We start from the raw sequence: 20,791 nt of genomic DNA, 5'->3' as shown, positions 1-20,791 counted from the left end.
TCACCTTATATATTAATGATCTGGATGAAGGGACTGGGGGCATTCTGGCGAAGTTTGCCGATGATACGAAGATAGGTGGACAGTCAGGTCGTACTGAGGAGGTGGGGAAGCTGCAGAAAGATGTAGACAGTTTAGGAGAGTGACCCAGGAAATGGCTGATGAAATTCAATGTGAGTAAATGTGAGGTTTTGCACTTTGGAAAAAAGAATGCAGGCATGGACTATTTTCTAAATGGTGAGAAAATTCGCAAGTCAGAAGTGCCAAGGGATCTGGAAGTGTTGGTCCAGGATTGTCTACAAGTTAATTTGAAGGTCGAGTCCGTAATTAAGAAAGCGAACGTAATGTTGTTGTTTATCTCAAGAGAGTTGGAATATAAAAGCAGCGATGTGCTTCTGAGGCTTTAGAAGGCTCTAGTTAGGCCCCATTTAGAATACTGTGTCCAATTTTGAACTTCAGGAAGGACATACTAGCCCTGGAGCATGTCCGGCAGAGATTCACACGGATGATCCCTGGAATGGTAGGTTTAACGTATGATGAACGGCTAAGGATCCTGGGATAGTCCTCGTTAGAGTTTGGAAGGTTGAGGGGAGATCTAATAGAAACTTGCAAGATAATGTATGGTTTAGAAGGAGTGGACGCTAGGAAGCTGTTTCCGCGAGGCGGGGAGACTTGGACACGTGGGCACAGCCTTAAAATTAGAGGGGGTAAATTTAAAACTGAAATGAGACGACATTTCTTCAGCCAGAGAGTGGTGGTCTTGTGGAATTCATTGCCGCAGAGTGCATGGAGGCCGGGACGTTGGATGCCTTCAAGGCAGACATCGACAAATTCTTGATCTCAAAAGGAATCAAGGGCTATGGGGAGAGTGCAGGCAAGTGGTGTTGAAATGCCCATCAGCCATGACTGAAATGGCGGAGTGGACTTGATGGGCCGAATGGCCTTACTTCCACTCCTATGTCTTATGGTCTTATGGACAGGTACATGGATAGGCAGGGAGCAAATGGACACAGACCCTTAGAAAATAGGTGACAGGTTAGACAGAGGATCTTGATCGGAGCAGGCTCGGAGGGCCGAAGGGCCTGTTCCTGTGCTGTAATTTTCTTTGTTCTCTTTATTTGTACTCTTGCCTTTCTCATACCTTTTCTAGCCGAAAAAAACTCATGCAATTTTTTTCCATATTACCCTCGTTAATATTGCCCTCAAATTTCATCATCTTCCCCCTTATTGCCTTTTTACATGTCCACCGCTAGTTTTCGAAAGGCTTCCCAATCCACTGGCTTCCCACGAACCACAACACATTTTATGCTTTTTCTTTTGCTTTCATCCTGTCCCTGACTTATCTTGTTAGCCGTGGTTGCTGATCCTTTCCTGATCTCAACTCCACTCTCCTGCCTGCTCCCCATGGCCCTTTCTCCCTGTTTTTCATCAGAAACATATCTATTTCTTTCTTGAATCGGTCGATTGGCGCTGCCTCCATTGCATTCAGGGGCAATGAATTCCACAGATTCACAACTCTCTCCTCATCTCCATTTTGAACATTCCATCTCTCACTCGATAGCTACAGCTTCTTGTTTGAGACTGTCCCACAATGGCGAACATGTGCTCAATGCCCATCTTTTCAATCCCCTTTACTATTTTATATACCTCAATCAGAACCACCCCCTCACTCTCTCGAACACCAGCAAGTACAGGCACAAGCTACTCAGCAACTTCTCATATGACAGCCCTTTCATCCCGGGAATCAATCAGTCCAACCTCCTCTGAACTGCCTCCAGTGCAGATGTATCCATCCTCAGTAAGGGGATCAAAACTGGACACAATACTTTGGTCTCACCAACACCCAATGTGTTCGGAAAAACACTGTGTTACTTTAATGATCCAGTCCTTTGGTGATAAATGCCAGAGTTCCATCTGCCTTTCTTATGCTATGCTCTTCCTGCATACCCACTTTCAGCGACAAAGACAGCCAGACAACTCTGCACTGACACACTTTGAACCTTCCCTCCATTTAAATAAAAATTCGCCCTTTTTTTCATGGACAAAATAGGCAAGCCTTGTGCTTATGCACATTAACCACCTGCCAGATTCTGGTCCATTCTCCTCGCCTGTCAATATTCAGCTGTCTCTGTTTTATTTCACATCACAGGCTGTTTTCCCATCTCTTTCAGAATCATCCACACATTCTGTTATGTTACATTTTGTCTCTGCTTACATATCATTTGTATACGTTACAAACAGTTCAGGTCAGAGACCTGAACCCCGCAGCAACCCACCAGTAACAATTCACCATCCAGGCAAAGACTCATTTATCCTGACACTCAGCTTTCTGTCAGTTAGCCAGCCCTTTATTCAAACCAATATTCTACCCTTAATCCCCTTGGATCTAACCTTCTGGTTCACTTTTTTATGCAGCAACTGGTCAAATTCTTTCTGGAAATCTCGATATGCCACATCCCTCGGATCCCTGTACAAGATCCTCAATTCTGCCACCTCATCAGCTCCTGACTTCATTACAGCTTTTGTTCAAACATGGTCAAAAGAGTTGAATTCCTGAGGTGAGCTAAGGATGGCTACATTTGACCGAGTGTGGCATCAAAGAGCGCTCGCATAACTGGAGCTGGTGGGAATCCAGCAGAAACTCACCACTGGTTGGAATAATATCTGTACAGAGGACGATATTTTTTCATTCTTGAATCGGAAAGAGGTAATTGCTGGTTAGACCAGCTTTTATTGCCCATCCCAAATTGCCCAACTGATATCTGGAGTTCCATGTAGGCCACAGCAGGCCACGCAGTTTCCTTCCCTGAAGAACATAAGTGAATCAGATGGGGTTTTCCGACAATTGGCAATGGATTTACGATCATCATGAGATGCTTAATTCCAGATTTTCATTGAATTTAAATTCCATTATGTGCCATGGTGGAATTTGAACCAGGTCCTCAGAACATTACCTGAGTATTTGGATTAATAGTCTAGTCATAATACCATTAGGTCATCGCCTCTCATGATTGGCATTTTGGTTGTTAGAGGTCACCTGCAGGAGGTCCTGAGGGTACAGTCCAAAGCCTAACCATCTTCAGCTGATTTATCCCATCATCTCTCCATCATAAGCTCAGAAGTGGGGATGTTCACCAGGGATAGCAGAATATTCAGCATCATTCACCACTCCTCAGATACTGAATCTGTCCATGTCCAAATGCAACAAGGCCAGAACGATGTCTCGGCTTGGGCTGGTAATTGGCAAGTCGCATTTATACTGCACAAATACCAGGTAATGACCATCTCCAGGAAGAGAAAATCCATAAATTGTCCCTTGACATTCAAAGGTGTCACCATCACTGAATTGTCCGCTATCAAAATCCCGGGTTTTACCACTGAACAGAAATTCAACTGGACTTCCTATTTAAATGCAGTGGCTACTAGAGCAGGCCCAAAGCTCCGATTACTGCATCAAGTGACTCACCTCCTGATTCCCCAAGCCTGTCCACCAGCTACATGGAACAAGTCAGAAGAATGGTGGAATAATCCCCACTTGCCTAGATGGGTGCAGCTGCGAAAGCACTCAAGAAGTTCGACACCATCCAGGAAAAAGCAGCCTCCTCCCTGCAGTGCTCAATAGCAGCAGTGTGCACCATCTATGAGATGCACTGAGAAATCTGCAAAAGATCCTGAGACAGGACTTTCCAAACCTATGACAAATTTCATCTACAAGGGCAAGCGTAACAGATATATGGGAACAGCACCACCTACAACACCCTGTCTAAGCCACTCACCATCTCAACTTGGAAATATATTGCTGTTCTTTCACTACCACTGGGTCAAAGTCCTGGAAATTCTCCCCTGACTGACTGAGTCTACCTACAGCACATGGGCTACATTGATTCACCAATTACAAGGGTAACTAAGGATGGGAAGTAAATGCTGGCCCAGTTAGCGATGCCAATGGCCCAGAAACAAATAAGTATCACCTATCTCCTCCCAATTCCAGTTTCTCATGCAGCACCATTCTGATTATTCTATAAAACCTGGTCTTTCTGTGGCAATGCTCAAAGCTACACACAGTACTCATTTGTGATCAAATCACATTCTGCACAATATTAAGAGCCATCACTGGCTGATGACTATGATTGCCCAGCTTGGAAATTCCATATCACAGGTCATGAGCTCTGTGCGGGTTGATTAGCCTCAACTAGAGCCACATATCTGACCACATGTTTAGGAGGTCTTTCAGTGTGATGGAAGTGGTCTTGGCCTTGAGAACACCAGCATTCCTTTCTCCAGTTCCTTTCCCACACTTCAACTTCTTGTCTGGTGCTGTTGAAGAATTATGTGCCTTCATACAGGAGATTCACCAAGTTGGTTTCTTCTGAATGGGGATATCCCATACTTTGATCTCGATGTAGTATTTCTTGAAGGAACATTTCAAGGTCTTTGAAATGCTTCCTTTTACTTCTTGATCAGATGCCTTCCTTGAGTTGGCAAAAATTTACTTTGGTAGTCATAACTTCGGCATCCAAAGTACATGGCCAGCCCAATGGGGTTTGTTTCAAATCATCATGGCATCAATGCTGATGCTAGGAGGTTTTTCCTCCTCGCTGATGTGGAGAATCCATGACAAAACTGTGCTGAAAGGGTCTTGAAGTGGCAGCTCTATGTTATCCAGGTTTCACAGTCATATAGAAGAGGCTGAACGATGCATGCCTTGAACTCAAGGATCTTGTGATCAGCACAGATGTCACAATTGAGCATTCTCATCCTCTGGAGTCCAAAGGTGCCACTCGCAGATTGGACGTAATGTTAGAATCTCTGTATCGATGTCAGCCTTAAAAGAGAGAGAGCGTCCCATCTAAGGGAAATGTTCTACATTTGGGAGGATTTCTCTATTAATTTTGATGAAAAGATGGGCCACAACTTGACAGATTGGTAAAGGATTTGAGTCATCTTGAGGTTCGAACACAGAACATAACAGCGCAGTACAGGCCCTTTCGGCCTTGATGTTGTGAAACCAACCTGAAGCCCATCAAAACTACGCTATTCCATTATCATCCATATGTTTATCCAACGACCATTTAAATGCCCTTCAAGTTGGCAAGTCTACTACTGTTGCAGGCAGGGCATTCCATGCCGTTACTACTCTCTGAGTAAAGAACCTACCTCTGGCTTCTGTCCTATATCTATCACCCCTCAGTTTAAAGCTATGCCGCATCGTGTCAAACATGGCCATCCGAGCCAAACGACTCTCACTGTCCACCCTATCTCATGCTCTGATCATCTTGTATGGTTCTATTAAGTCGCCTCTTAATCTTCTTCTCTCGAACGAAAACAGCCTCAAGTCCCTCAGCCTTTCCTCATAACGCCTTCCCTCCATACCAGGCAACATCCTGGTAAATCTCCTCTGCACCCTTTCCAACGCTTCCACATCCTTCCTATGATGCGGCGACCAGAACTGTACGTAATACTCCGAGTGCGGCTGCACCAGAGTTTTGTACAGCTGCAACATGCCCTCATGGCTCCGAAACTCAATCCCTCTACCAATGAAGCCTAACACACAGTATGCCTTCCTAACAACCCCATCAACCTGGGTGGCAAATTTAAGGTTGAGGCTAATTCTTCAGTATACTTCTGCAAAGGCCTTAAGGGAGATTTGAAGACTTCTGCAAGCGGAAATGACGTTGTGAACCACATACTGAAGTTCCATAAGCGAGGTCAGTGTCATTTTCTTCTGTGATTTTAACTGGTTGAGGTGAAAAGGTTTTCTATCCATCCTGTTCAGGCCACTGGGAAGCTTGTTCTTGATGAGATTAAGAATGGTGGTGACAAAGCTGGAGAAAAGAGTGGGCGTGAGCCTCAACTTGACCTCAAAGAGCTTCTGCACAACATTGTATTTCTGGTATTGAAGCCTGATTTAAGCTGTTGGCCTTTTATCATTTTAGCAAACTACTTCAACTTTGAGGGCAGATTGTATTTAAATGGTTAAATCCCCAAGTTTCTACAGATCGGAATAATTCTATCAAGTGGAACAATGTATTACTCACTGAAGTGCAGTACTCCACCATTGGGTAATGTAACTTGTGCCCCTTGGATGTGCGTCCCGAAAAGAAACAGCTTCGGCAGATGTCATAATTTAAGTGTTTGAGGCTGCGGCACCTATTAAGGAAGAACAAGAAGTAAGAGAAATGTTCATTTTTGTTTGGATATTTTTAACCATCCAAGGAATGCAAGTTAAGTAGTTAAATTATGTATTTTTTTTTATTTTGAAGAAATGGCAAAATTGTGTGGGGAGAAGCAAATGCTAGGTCAGTCGAGGAAGACTGTCCCAACTCCCCCAGTCAATTTTCATAATGGGATATCCCATCCCTGGAATTATTTAAATTGCTTCTGCTCTGCAACGTTCCCATAGTATGGAAGGTTTTCATCTGCCATGGTGGCATAAACCTATTTAGAAGTAACCTTGCCAGAATCTTCCTGGAAAAGGTAAATCTGACGAGCAGCGATTGTAACATGTGAAGCTGTAAAGGCAACACTGAAGGAGGAGGACACACATTTTCAGCTCAGACAGCAGAAGGGAAGTCCTCCAGGGAAAGAGAAGAAATAGCGAAGAAATAAACTGCAATAATGGCTGAGTCACAGTGGTATAGTGGCAATATCATTGAGCTAAATGCTCTGGAGAATGTAGGTTCATGTTCCAACACTGTAGCTGGTCAAATTTACATTTCATTAAAAAATACCCAGAACTAAAAGTTATTTCCAGCAACACTATCATGAAACTATCAACAAATGTTGGTAAAAACCCATCCGATTCACTCATGTCCTTTCGGGGAGTATTCGATCATCCTTACACCACTACATGTGGCTGCAGAGCCACAGCAATGTAGGTAGCTCTGAACCACCCTCCCAGCCATCCACTCAGTTCAACGGCAATTAGTGAAGGACAACAAATGATAACTTCACCTGTGATAGCCAAATCCCTTGCAAGAATGGAAAATGTTCTCATGAAATGGAAGGACTTGATCAATGTAGTGTGAAATTATCAACAGATGAATGGATAGAACTGCATACAGAATGTAGGTCATCAATACGATGAGATGGTGCAAAACAGAGGATATTGCCTTCAGGATTCCTGTCATGAAGCCAAACTCTGAGACTCAGCAAGCACTCAAATGTGTGAGCAGAAACTAAATAGCCATGAAAACCAACATAAAAGTACAAACAGCAGGCTCTTAAAACTTTTGGAGATATGCAAGGCAATATTAAATTATGCACTGAAGTGGTTAAGTTCAGTTAATCCTCTTGTAAATAGCACTGCTAACAGGAAACTCACTGTCAATTACAGATTAGTCCAGAATTTTCAAGGCAATAGATAAAGTGAAGCAGAATACCAGTTTCCGTGAGGAACAAACATAATTTGGAAGTTAAAGGGATGAAAGGAATTACTTTTCTGAACAACATTCGGAAGAAACACAGACAGACGGTAGATTGAGAAGATGAAACATGAGAAGATGGTAAGGAAAGAAATAGATTTGGAAGCAACAGTGTGTAGAATTGTGGAAGTTCACTGGCCTCACGCAACATCAGGAACCAATACATTTGATCTTTAGAGAACAGAATGTCAGAGAAGGGGGGCTCTCTTCCCAAATGGTCAAGCTTACAAAATGTCGGAAAAAGGCTGCCTTCCTCTTGGTGCTTCTCACTGGATGAACACGCGAGGAAAGTTGTGCTTATTGGTTGCGGACCTATTGGTGGTTGGTTCATTCATATCAGGCAGATTCTCCAACAGCGGGTGAAGGTGTGGTCACAGTCTTCGCTCGGGGCAACTGAATCTATTCCTCTTCTTTGTTCTTTCATGCAAGTTCTGTGTTTGGATTCCTGATTGCGGCTACAAAATCTCCTATCTGTCCCTCGAACTGTCAAGTCTGCGATCACTCACGTCCTGTTTACCTCACCCTTTTCCGCCGTGTCCCAGAGCCAATTACACTTTACTTTAAAGTAATTTTAAGTCCAAATCACAGTAAAAGGAAGCCATTTGGTCCATCATGTTTGAACTAGATCTCCAAATACATATCACAAATTAGTGCCTTTTCCTTAACCTGCACATTATTTCTCTTTAATTAATCAACTAGTGCTTTCTTGCATCTTTTACTGAAACTGCCTCCTCTAGGTAATGCATTCTATAGACTGTGATAAAGCTATTTCTTACACTGCAGTTACTTCTTTAGTCAATCACTTCAAACCTCTGCATCTTATTCTCAATTCTGTCACAAGTAGCAAAGTCTTCCCCTCGTCTACTCTGACCAGACCTCAAATGATTTTGCAAGATTCAAAATAATCTCTTCTAAGTCTCAGCATCTTCGAGGAAAGCTGTCCCAATTCCTCTCATCAATTTTCATAATGAGATATCTCAACCCTGGAATCGTTATTGTAAATTGGTCCTGCTCTGTCTCTCTCCAACATTTTCACAAAGTTCCCTTCGCACGGAAGGTTTTCATTTGCCATGGTGGTATAAACCTATTCAGAAGTAACCTTGCCAGAATCTTCCCAGCAATGCAAAGGCTGGTGATCTCATGGTTCTTTGAGCAATCTGACATTTCTCCTTCAGTTTTGTACAAGATATGGCATCTTAAAGATTCTGTGAAATCCTGCCCTGTTCCTCATAGTCCATGAAAAGCTAACAGATCTTGGCCTTCAGAGTTAGGCCACCATTCCTCAAGCTTCAGATGGAATTCAATTGACTCCGGGTCGTTGTTGCTCTTGATTTAGTTACGGCAGTCATAGTTTCATCCACAGTTGGGCTCTCACTCCAGTTCTTCTCAGACAGAGAGTTGTTTGATCAGATCAATGGCAGTAACACGCACCTTCTCCAAGATGGCCAATCTTAGAAATGTCGGAGAATAGTTAACCAAAAAGGTTCAATTTACCCCTTAGAAATCCTGTCCAAATCTGCAATTTAATTTACTAGTTGTGGACAAGAAGTTTTATCGATCATTTAGCAACAACACAGCAATCACTTTCATAGGATGCACACACACTGATTACAGGACTAATAAAAAGGCCTTTCTGTAAATTCCCAATAATTGCAAATTACAGAACCAACCGGAAGTCGAGTCACAATCCGTTCTGAGCCACAGTGTCTGTGATCAATGCAACTGCGAACAAAATACCAAAAGCATGCAGCACTCACCTCTCACAAAAAATTAAGGTAAAGAAGTTGATACTTAATTTGTCCTAATTACTTCTCTGGTCCATGAATTTGTTCGGGTTTTGTGATGATCTCAGTTGTGTTGTTGACTGATGGAGTTTCTAATAGAACATCTAAAGTAAAAGCTTTCTTTAAAAACTAACTCCCTCTAACTTTCTGCTGGTTTGCACATCTCACCTGAAACCTACGAGTGGGTACTCTTTGCAGATGTTACACTTAGCCTGATGTTTTGCAGTTTCAGCAGCTGCCACACGGTGTCGAACAGGCAGCCACACCATGGACTGAGGCTCCAATCTCATCCACTCTACAAAGTGTTCAACATCAATCTCTGGTTTGTTCTGGCCCTGGAAGAAAATAAAAGATCAGCTGCATGATTAATTATGTCAAGTTTACATCCGCTATCCTCAGACATATCTAATACACTATCATTGGGGTTTCTGACATTGTTTTTATTAAATTAATGATTAAAAACATTGACTATTTATAAACATGATAGCCTTGGATTAGTGGTGGTACATGTTGGCCTCTGGAACTAATTCAAACCGAAAATGAGCACAAAATTCACACTGGCAAGTAGACCCGCTTGACCTTCTGAAGTGGCGCAGAGCACACTTACATGTTGGAAGCAACTGCGGACACTTGGTTCAATGTTGCTGCCTCCAAATGAAGGTACCTCACCCAGCTGCCGAGGGATCTGGACTGCATTGTGAAGCAAAAGGCTCAGGCTTTGTTGGTCACATAATTCTGTGGGTTCAGCTCCTTGTTTGAAGAGGTCTGCAAAAGTTATCCATAAGAAAAAACTTGATATTCCTAAACATAAGGGAGGAAGTTAAGAGTTCAATACATCCAATATATCTTCCTCAATTGCCTTGCTTTGTAAATTATCTTAAAACATTATTTTATGATCTTGATTGGCTATTTGCAAACAACTGTGGAAACAAAAACTTCTGTTTCTTGGCACCAATGGACAATGCATGTTGTATGATTCTCCAAGGAAGTCATTTCTTTCTTGATTGTAAATCTCAAACCTCTCTAATATCTCCTCGTTCTTTTCACAGAGATAATCTTTGTGTGGACCTGGAAAACATGGGCACTGTCCTCAATGAATATTTTGTGTCAATCTTTACAATGGAAAAGGACACTGCAAGTATTGATATCAGGGCAGAGGACCTAGGAACATCAGAAGTTTAGACATCGGAAGATGCAGCTGGTTTAGCAAATTTAAAAGTGGATACATCTACAGGCCGAACTGAAATGTATACCAGCGAGCAAGGGAAGTGAGGGAGGAGATATTTGGGCCCCTGTCAGCAATTTTCAAACACTTGTCAATCACACGTGAAGTCATGAAGGATGATGAACATTGTCCTACGATGAACAAATGGAGAGAGGAACAGACCAGGAAATTAAAGGCCAGTCAGAATAATCTCAGCACTGGAGAAGCTATAAAGAGGCATTCTTAGGGGTAGAATGTACTTCCATGAACTAATCAGGGATAGTCAGTATGGATTTGTTAAGGTGAGGTCACGTTTCAGAAATTTGATCCTTTTTTGAGGAGATGTTGGAGTGTTGATGAGCTTATGCATTCGATGTGGACTTAGTAAAGCCCCCCTTGGCAGACTGATCAAGAAAGCAACAGTCAACGGGATCAAAGGCAAAGAGGCACACTGGAGCCAAAACTGGCTGAGGCAGAGAGCACAGGGTGATTGATGGTAGAGGGATATCTATTTGACAGGATGTTTGCTTTCAGTGGGGTTGTGCAGGGCTTGCCACAAGGACCCTTGAAATTTGTCAACGAGATTCATCATTTTGGCTTAAACACAGTGTGTATGACCGTGTTGCTAGCGAATGACTAATTTAGTGAGGAGGATATCGACGGAATGGTCATGTAAATAACAGCCATGGGATCAAAGGCAAAGTGGTACACTGGACCCAAAATTGGTTGACAGACAGAAAGAATAAACTTCAGGAGGAGATCAGCACACTGGTCAGCTGGACACAGCAATTGGAACTCAACCAGGAAAAGTGTGAGCTGACGAACTCGGGAGGGCTAACAAGGCAAGGGATCACACTATGAAGGGTGTGATCCTGGACATTACTGAAAAAACCAAGATGCTGCCTGGGCTGGGGGTTCTCATGGAATCATAGAGTACAGAAGAGGTCCTACGGCCCACTAAGGCTGTACCTCTAAAAACACACTGCGACATATACTAGTCCCATTTTTACACACTAGACCATTCTCAAAAATATTATGCCATTACAAGTGCTCATCCAAGTACTTTTCAAAGGGTGTGAGGTTTCCTGTTTCAACTTCCCTCCCAGGCAATGCATTCCAGACCTTTACCACACTCTGGATGAAAACGATTTTCCTCAAACCTCCGCTAAATTTCCCGTGTTTCTCTTTAACATTATGCCCTACCGTTATTGATGATTTAACTAAGGGGAACAATGCTTTCTACTCAACCTATCTTTACCTCTCATAATCTTATATGCCTCTATCAGGACCTCCACTCAACCCCGAAAACTTCTCTGCTTCACAGAAAATAATCTGAATTTTTCCAGCCTTTCTTCACAGCTAAAATGCTCCAACATATGCAACATCCTTTTCATTCCCTCCAGTGCAATCACATCCTTCCTGATGGGTGGTGACCAAAATGCCACACACAACTCCAGCTGTGGCCTAACCAAACTTTTAAACAGCACAAAGTGACCTCCCCACTCTTACCATCTGATAAAGGGAGATGTCCCATATGTCTTTGTAACAACCCTTACTAGCCTGACCTGACCCCTTCAGGAATTTATGAACTAGCACCCTAGGATCCCTTTTCTCCTCTAAGCTTCCCAGTGTCCTGCTATGCATTAGATTTAGACTTAGGTTTTATTATCACACATATTCAATACAGGGTACAGGAGTGCAATGCCACCTCAGACGGTGCCATCTCAGGTACAAAGTACCTCGGTACGAAATTTCAGTTGCAAATGTAGAAAATTTATCCATCCTTCTTTACTCAGTCGTAGGGGAGTGGAACGCAAAGCCGGAGAGGGTAGTGGAGTCGGCCTCATTAGGGGCATTTAATCGGCCATTAGACAAGTACATGGATGACAGTATAAGGTAGTGGTGGAGGTGAGACAGACCTTGGGATGAGGGTAATAGTTCGGGACAACATCGTGGGCCGAAGGGCCTGTACTGAGCTGCACCGTTCCATGCTCTATGTTATAAAAATAATTGAATACGTTAAAAAGTTCAGCACTACAGTCTTCTTAGTATAACAGTAGAAAAATAAAAACAAAAGTTTAAAAAGTCAAACATTACAGTCCTTTCTTAAGCCACGAGTTTTCAGACACTCTGACCGAGGCTTCCCCCATGACGGTTCGTATTCCCCTGCGCTGGGCTAAGGCCCGCCCACCGTTGCCAGTGGACTTCACTGCTGACTGCCGTTGCTGACCTCCATCGGGCACGACAGGCTTTGCCACATTAAGTACTCTCTTATCTTAATCCTTCTTCAGGCTATATCAATCTGCCACTGACCTGCCCATCTGACCGATGCCAAGATTGAAGCAGACAAGGGGAACTGGTAAAGATGTTTAAGATTTTGAAGGGCATAGAAAGGATAACTGGAAGCTGCTTTTTCCATTCGTAGACATGTCAATACACAGGGGGCATAGATTGAAGTTCACAGGTAGAAAGCTAAGAGGGGAGTTGAGGAGAACCTATTTTCCCAGTGTGGTGGGAGTCCTGAGCTCACTGACTGAAAGTGTGGCTGATTCAGAAAGTGTCTGAATATTTAAGTATTTAGATATTCACTTGTGTTGCCGTAGGCTCCAGGGCTATGAGCCAAACAATCAAAACGGAAAGCAATGTACTGTGAGTTCGATGCAGACAGATCTTTGTTGAGCAGTGCAGGAACTACGGACCGCACGGCCTCCTCCTGTGCAAAAAACATCCATGAGACTATAATTACACAGCTTTTCTTTGAGGCATTTCTCCACTTGACTGATTCTTTGTAAATGCAAGGCCGATAAAATAAATCCTTTTCTTAAAAGCTTCCATCTCACTGAGAAAGCCTCAGGCCAATTTGATAATCTGCTCTCAAAAATCTGCTCATATTTTGATAGTTATGACAAATTCTACTATCAGGGCTGACACAATCCACAACATTCTAAATCAATCAATAATATTCCAGAAAGATGATCATTTGCCTATCCGACCAATTTTAACTGTTGCTTTAAAAAATAGAGAAATAAATCTGGATCTGTCAAAAACTAATCAGTTCTTCCTTGGACCATACCCGTACATACCAGCTTTCAATGAAATATGCCCATTAGTTTGTGAGATACATTGCTGACCAACAGAACAACAAATGGGCAAAAACATTACCTCACATTCAGTGTTATCACTGCTGCAAGTGAGCAGTAGAGTCATACAGCACTTCCAAATCTTTTTCCCAGTGCGAATGATGAAAACATTATTGGTCACAAAAACAGCCGCTAAGATTAGTGCCTTTGAGAAACAATAGCATCATACATATGTAGCGCATCATTTATCTTGCAGGAATGCACTGTGCACATTCTGCACAGACCAAGTTATGACTTAACACTCATGTGGCAGTGACTAAATACAGAAATATACTAAAACAGCAAACCTTTTGTTAAACAGCACCTGCGGTACCAGGAATGAGCTGAATAATCAAAAATTCCAGTTGATCAATCGGTCCACACACGCAAAAAACACACACTCAATAATAGGAACATAATGCATGGGATATACACATTGTATCAGTGATAATGGGAACTGCAGATGCTGGAGAATCCAAGATAATAAAATCTGAGGCTGGATGAACACAGCAGGCCCAGCAGCATCTCAGGAGAACAAAAGCTGACGTTTTGGGCCTAGACCCTTCATCAGAGAGTACCTCTTTGTTGAGGGGGTTGGGTGAAGGGTCTCGGCCCGAAACGTCAGCTTTTGTGCTCCTGTGATGCTGCTGGGCCTGCTGTGTTCATCCAGCCTCACATTTTATTATCTGGGATATACACATCACTGTTGTCCCTCATTTACAGCATAAATGACTTCAGTAATGAGGCAACTTTGCCTCAATTAAAACTTACTGGCAGAGTGCCTTTTCACTTGCATCCTCACCATACATCACAAGATGATGAGAATACAGTAAACATCTGGTGTATAATTTTTGTCGGTTTATTGAGTGTGCTAGTTTGTTGAACAAAGTTTACATACAGTTAAATCTACAGTTTACATGTGTATCAGCAATGATAGATTTAGTACTGACACTTGTATTTTTCCTCCAGATGACCCTTGTAGAGTCACGTCAAGCCAATTTTCAAAGAAAGCACTCTGATTCTTCCACTCATACTTCTGGAAAAGGAAGTTGCAGAACGTCACTGACTGACTTTACTTATTTGAATACAGCGTAAGGTACATAGAACATCGAACAGTACAGGCCCTTCAGCCCACAATGTTGTGCCGAACTTTTACCCTAAACCTCAGGTCTATCTAACTCCACCCCTATCTTATATGACCATCCATATGCCTGTCTAATAGTCACTCAAATGCCCCGAATGAGGCCGACTCCGCAACCCACTCCAGCTGAAACAAAGATCTCTTTGAATTGTCATTTGTCACACATGTATTGAATCAAAAAACAAATTTCTCACTTCCATAGATTTCTGTAGCATCTTAATATGATTTGTGAAGATTAATACTTCACCAGATCATTTTATAAATACAACTTTAAACAAAATGCCACTATATGGAACTTGTATGTTGGTATTTGTGCAGATGCCAATTCAGTTTGTGTGATCTGTTTCGATGCAACGAGTGATAAACACTTCGAATAAAATGGTTGAGAGCAGTATATGTGAGATTTAATACCATGCTTTATCTACAGATAACTCATCTGCAGGTAGTTATTCATGAGACTCAACTGACATCATGTCTCAGGGGAGCTTGTGACCTCTGGGTTAGGTGTTGTTTGACCATTGCCTACTGGTCACTGGTTGAGAGGAAAGAGAACCACTAGCTGCTATCCATTTTCAACAAGTGATCATGATAATCTACCTGCGTTTCAATGTCCCATCAACATGCAAGAATTGTTGCTCGAAGAGGCTTCTGTGTAACAAACAGGAGCAGAATCAAGATCAACCTTGCTTTCCCTATCTGAACAAGCTGCCAACACCAGAAATATGGGACCGTCTTAATCATTCTTACACAATTAACTTTTACAATAGACAACAGGTGCAGAAGTAGGCCATTCGGCCCTTCGAGCCAGCACCACCATTCATTATAATCATGGTTGATCATCCACAATCAGTATCCTGTCCCTGCCTTATCCCCATAACCCTTGATTCCACTGTCTTTAAGAGCTCTATCCATCTCTTTCTTGAAACTATCCAGAGACTTGGCCTCCACTGCCTTCTGGGGCAGAGCATTCCATACATCCACTGCTCTCTGGGTGAAGAAGTTTTCCCTCAACTCTGTTCTAAATGCCCTACCCCTTATTTTTAAACTGTGTCCTCTGGTTCTGGACTCACACATCAGCGGAAACATGCTTCCTACCTCCAGAGTACCCAATCCTTTAACAATCTTATACGTCTCAATCAGACACCCTCTCGTCCTTCTAAGCCAGGTCCCTGTACAGCTGCAGAAGGACCTCTTTGCTCCTATACTCAATTCCTCTTGTTATGAAGGCCAGCATGCCATTAGCTTTCTTCACTGCCTGCTGTACCTGCATGCTCGCTTTCATTGACTTATGTACAAGAACGCCTAGATCTTGTTGTACTTCCCCCTTGACCTAACCTGACTCCATTTAGATCGTAATCTGCCTTCCTGTTCTTGTCACCAAAATGGATAACCACACATTTATCCACATGAAACAGCATCCGCCATGCATCCGTCCACTCAGCTAGCCTGTCCAAGTCACCCTGTATTCTCATAACATCCTCCTCACATTTCACACTGCCACCCAGCTTTGTGTCATTGGCAAATTTGCTAATATTACTTTTAGTGCCTTCATCTGTATCATTAATGTATATTGTAAACAGCTGCGGTCCCAACACTGGACCTTGTGGTAGCCCACTGGTCACCGCCTGCCATTCCGAAAGGGACCCGTTTATCACTACTCTCTGCTTCCTGTCAGATAGCCAATTTTCAATCCAAGTCAGTATTTTGCCCCAAATACCATGTGCCCTAATTTTGCTCACTAATCTCCTCTGTGGGGCTTTATCAAAGGCTTTCTGAAAGTCCTGGTCCACCCCATCCACTGGCTCTCCCTTGTCCATCTTCACAGTTATATCCTCAAAAAATTCCAGAAGATCAGTCAGGCACAATTTCCCCTTCGTAATTCCTGCTGACTCTGACCTATCCTGTTACGGCTATCCAAATGAGTTGTAATTTCATCTTTTATAATTCACTCCAGCATCGTTCCCACCACTGACGTCCGGCTAACCGATCTATAATTTCCTGTTTTCTCTCTCCCTCCTTTCTTGAAAAGTGGGACAACATCAGCCACCCTCCAATCCGCAGGAACTGATCCTGAATCTAGAGAACATTGGAAAATGATTACCAATGCGTTCACCATTTCCAGAGCCACCTCCTTAAGTACCCTGGGATGCAGACCATCAGGTCCCAGGGACTTATCAGTCTCCAGACCCAACAGTCTATCCAACACCATTTCTTGCCGAACATAAATACCCTTCAATTCATCCATTACCCTAGGTCCTTCAGCCATTATTACATCTGGGGGATTGCTTGTGTCTTCCCGAGTGAAGACAGTTCCAAAGTACCTACTCAACTCTTCTGCCATTTCCTTGATCCCCATAATAAATTCACTTGTTTCTGTCTTCAAGGGCCCAATTCTAGTCTTAACCATTTTTTTTTCAACACACCTTTTACTATCCTCCTTGATAATTGGAACTGCAGATGCTGGAGAATCCAAGATAACAAAATGTGGAGCTGGATGAACACGGCAGGCCAAGCAGCATCTCAGGAGCACAAAAGCTGACGTTTCGGGCCTAGACCCTTCACCCAGGCCCGAAACGTCAGCTTTTGTGCTCCTGAGATGCTGCTTGGCCTGCTGTGTTCATCCAGCTCCACACTTTGTTATCCTTACTATCCTCCTTCATATTTTTGGTCAGTTTTCCTTCGTACCTCATTTTTTTCTCCGCGTATTGCCTTTTTAGTGATCTTCTGTTGCTCTTTAAAAGCTTCCCAGTCCTCCGGCATCCCGCTCATCTTTGCTATGTTATACTTCTCTTTTATCTTTAGAGAGTCCTTAACTTCCCTCGTCAGCCACGGCCGCCCCTGCCTCCCCTTAGGATCTTTCTTTGGAATGAACTGATCCCGCACCTTTTGCATTATATCCAGAAATACCTGCCATTGTTGTTCCACTGCCATCCCTGCTACGGTATTGAACCATTGAACTTTGGCCAGCTCCTCCCTCATCGCTCCATAGTTCCCTTTCTTCAACTACAATGCTGACACTTCCAATTCTCCCTTCTCCCTCTCAAATTGCTGATTAAAACTTATCATATTATTGTCACTACCTCTAATGGCTTCTTTACTTCAAGGTCCCTGATCAAATCCGGTTCGTTGCACAACACCAGATCCAGAATTGCCTCCTCCCTGGTAGGCTCCATACTGACTCTGCATCTCCTGATTCTACGTCTCCACTCGCAAAGGGCTGAAGATTTTATATTTCTTTACATTCATAATTTCATATCTATTTTACTATTTCTTCTTTCTTTATTATTTCATATTTCTTTACTTCTGACTATTTTAAATACAACAGGTTTTCTTATGCTACATCAGTGACGACATTTCAAAGGTAGTTTAGCTGCCTATAAAGTACTTTTTATGCCTGAGACCATAAAATGAGCTACATAAATGCACTTCTTTCTTTTATTAACTTCTGTAGTTGTGTTTCTTTGCCAATGGAGGATTGGCTACAAGTACACAGGGTAATGTAGGTGAAATACATTTCCTATGACAAAATTCCAAACCAAAGTTACGAAATTAGAATAATAAACTATTGGCTGTTTGCAACTGAACACTGTAGATGAGCAAAGGTCACTTCATCAGTAAAGTACTAATTAAGTATGTTCCCGACATGGAGAATACAAATGAAAACTACGGTAATGCTCATAGGAAATTGGACAACGTTCTATTTTATGATCATAGCAATGCCATATCATCAACACATGTTTTAATAGATAATAAGTCACTCCGGGATATTTATTCATTTGTTTTATATCCTCAAGATCATCTTTGCAAATCCTGTGAACAGGGGCCACTGAACAGCTTACTTAGCCTTTTTTTTACACCTATAATATCCATGTTTTATCCCTCTCCCCTCGATGTTTGTCTGCAGGAAGATGAGTTAACAGGGGGCTTACAGTTTTAATTTGTACAGATATGTGTCCAATGTTTGTAAATATCTGACTGTAGCTAGAATCTATGCAGTTGTAATAAATAGGCATTCTTGTTAAGAACAGAAATCTGGACCGTGGTCTTCATCAGTTTGGATCTAAAAGACAAGTAAATTAGGGAAACTTACATACTTTTCAAAATCTTCCACATTGGGATTACTCTGGAAACTGCAGGCTCGAATTGCAGCATGGTACCCTTCTGAATGTAACACCTGAAATCACGAAAGTAATAACTTGCTTGAAAATGAACATGGACTCTATGGGTTAAGGTGACACAAGCCCACGAGCTACAACATGGGGAAAAATACAGTGGATGCTATTTTTAATGAACAGTGTGTCAACATCAACTGTTGTGTCTGAGAGTGAAATCTGAGAAATGAAAAGTGAAAACTGCCAGGTTAGAAAGTTCCAGCTATGTGCTTACCTGATGGAAATGCAGTGATTGTGATATTAATATATATATGATTGTTAGTTGAGAGTACTGATGAATTTTGCTTTTTGTTTCTGTGATGATCTAAATAATCCATTTGTCAACACAATAAAGTAGATATTGTTATTGTAAAACACCCCTGAAAATCCAAAGAAAATTTCAAGAGGGGCCAAATAAGTCGTGTTGGGGAACAAAGAAATGGCAGAGGAACTGAACAAGTATTTTGCATCAGTCTTCAGGTTGGAAGGCACCAGTAGTAGAACTTTAAGGGAGTCTGAAGCAGAAGTGAGTGTGGTGGCCATCTCAAAGGAGAAGCTGAAGGGTCTGTGTGGAATTTGTACATTCTCCCCATGTCTGCACGGGTCTCCGCCAGGTGCTCTGATTTCCATCCACAGTCCAAAGATGTGCAGGCAAGGTGGATCAGCCATGGCAAATGTGAGCTTGCGGGGAAACAGTACAGGGCTGGGTCTCGGTGGGATGTTCTTTGCGGAGATGGTGCAGACCCAATGGCCTCTTTCCGCTCTGTAGGAATTCTATAATTCCGAGAAGATGGTAAATTACATGGACCAGATGGACTGCCCCCCAGAGTTCTGAAGGAGATAAGTGAAAAAACCATGCAGTTATTGGTGATCTTTCAGGAATTACTGGAGTCAGGGTGGGTCCCAAAGGAGTACAAAATGGCAAATATAACGCCCCTGTTTAAAATGGAGGGAGGCAAAAGACAAGAAATTATAGACCTGTTAGCCTGGCGCTGGTCATTAGGTCGGATTTTAGAGTCCATTATTAAGGATGAGGCCGGAGAGGACTTGGAAGTACATGGTAATACTTGGAAATACATGCTAAATTGGGCTGAGAAAACACAACTTTGTCAAGGGAAGGTCTCTGTTAGATTCTTTGAGAATGTAACCAGTGAGTTAAAACAAAAGAGAACCATTAAACTTTATCTGTTTGGATTTCCAGAAAGCCTTTGAGAAGGTCCCACACAGGAGGCTTCAAAATTTAAAAAAATGAGCTTATGGTGTTAGGGAGTAGGTACTGCCACGGACAGAGAATTGGCTAACTGGCGGAATGCACAGAGTGGCAATAAAAGGGTCTTTTTCAGGATGGCAGCCAGCAACTATAGGAGTTCCGCAGTCATCAGAGTTCAGACTACAGCCATTCACATTATACATTAACAATCTGGACAAAGGAACTGATGGTATTGTTGTCCATAGTGGGTTGTTGCTAAGTTTGCAGATGACATTTCGATAGGTGGAAAGGCAGGCAGTGTTGAGGGGGTTGGGAGGTCACAGAGAGTCTTTCGAGAAGTGGCATTACAGGCATAGACTATTTTCTAAATGGGGAAAGGCTTCAGAAATCTGAAGCACAAAGATGCCCCAGTTCAGGATTCTTTTAACATGCAGGTTCAGTTGGCAGTTGGGAAGGCAAATGCAATGTCAGCATTCATTTCAAGACGGCAAAAATACAAGAGCAGAGACGTATTGCTGAGGCTGTGTAAGGCTCTGGTCATATTGCATTTGGAATATTAAGAGCAGTTTTTGGCCATCTATCTAAGGAAGGATGTGCGGGCCTTTGTCAGGGTCTAGCGGAGGTTCTCAAACATAATCCTGGGGATGAAGGGACTGTCATGTGAGGAGTGGCTGAGAACTCTGGGTCTGTACTCGACGGAGTTTAGAAGGACGAAGGGGGTCACACTGAAGGTCAGTCAGGCCTGGATAGAGTGCACACGG

General features: G+C 42.6%; 1 protein-coding gene across 1 annotated transcript in view; it reads right to left on the bottom strand.

The window, feature by feature from the left end:
- Window positions 1-622: 622 nt before the first annotated feature.
- Window positions 623-20,791, bottom strand: part of LOC132210864 (utrophin-like) — a 75,780-nt gene continuing 55,611 nt past the window's right edge. Inside the window, exons 2-5 of the mRNA XM_059653563.1 lie at window positions 9,813-9,970; window positions 9,374-9,540; window positions 6,036-6,147; window positions 623-688 (exon numbers count right to left, since the gene is read on the bottom strand). Coding sequence (XP_059509546.1) covers window positions 623-688; window positions 6,036-6,147; window positions 9,374-9,540; window positions 9,813-9,970 — 503 coding nt within the window. The remainder of the gene's footprint in view (window positions 689-6,035; window positions 6,148-9,373; window positions 9,541-9,812; window positions 9,971-20,791) is intronic.

The sequence above is a fragment of the Stegostoma tigrinum genome, chromosome 22 (assembly GCF_030684315.1).
Source record: "Stegostoma tigrinum isolate sSteTig4 chromosome 22, sSteTig4.hap1, whole genome shotgun sequence".
Lineage (NCBI taxonomy): Eukaryota > Metazoa > Chordata > Chondrichthyes > Orectolobiformes > Stegostomatidae > Stegostoma > Stegostoma tigrinum.
The sequence above is the reverse complement of the archived record's forward strand: the minus strand, read 5'-3'. Positions and strand labels throughout refer to the sequence as shown.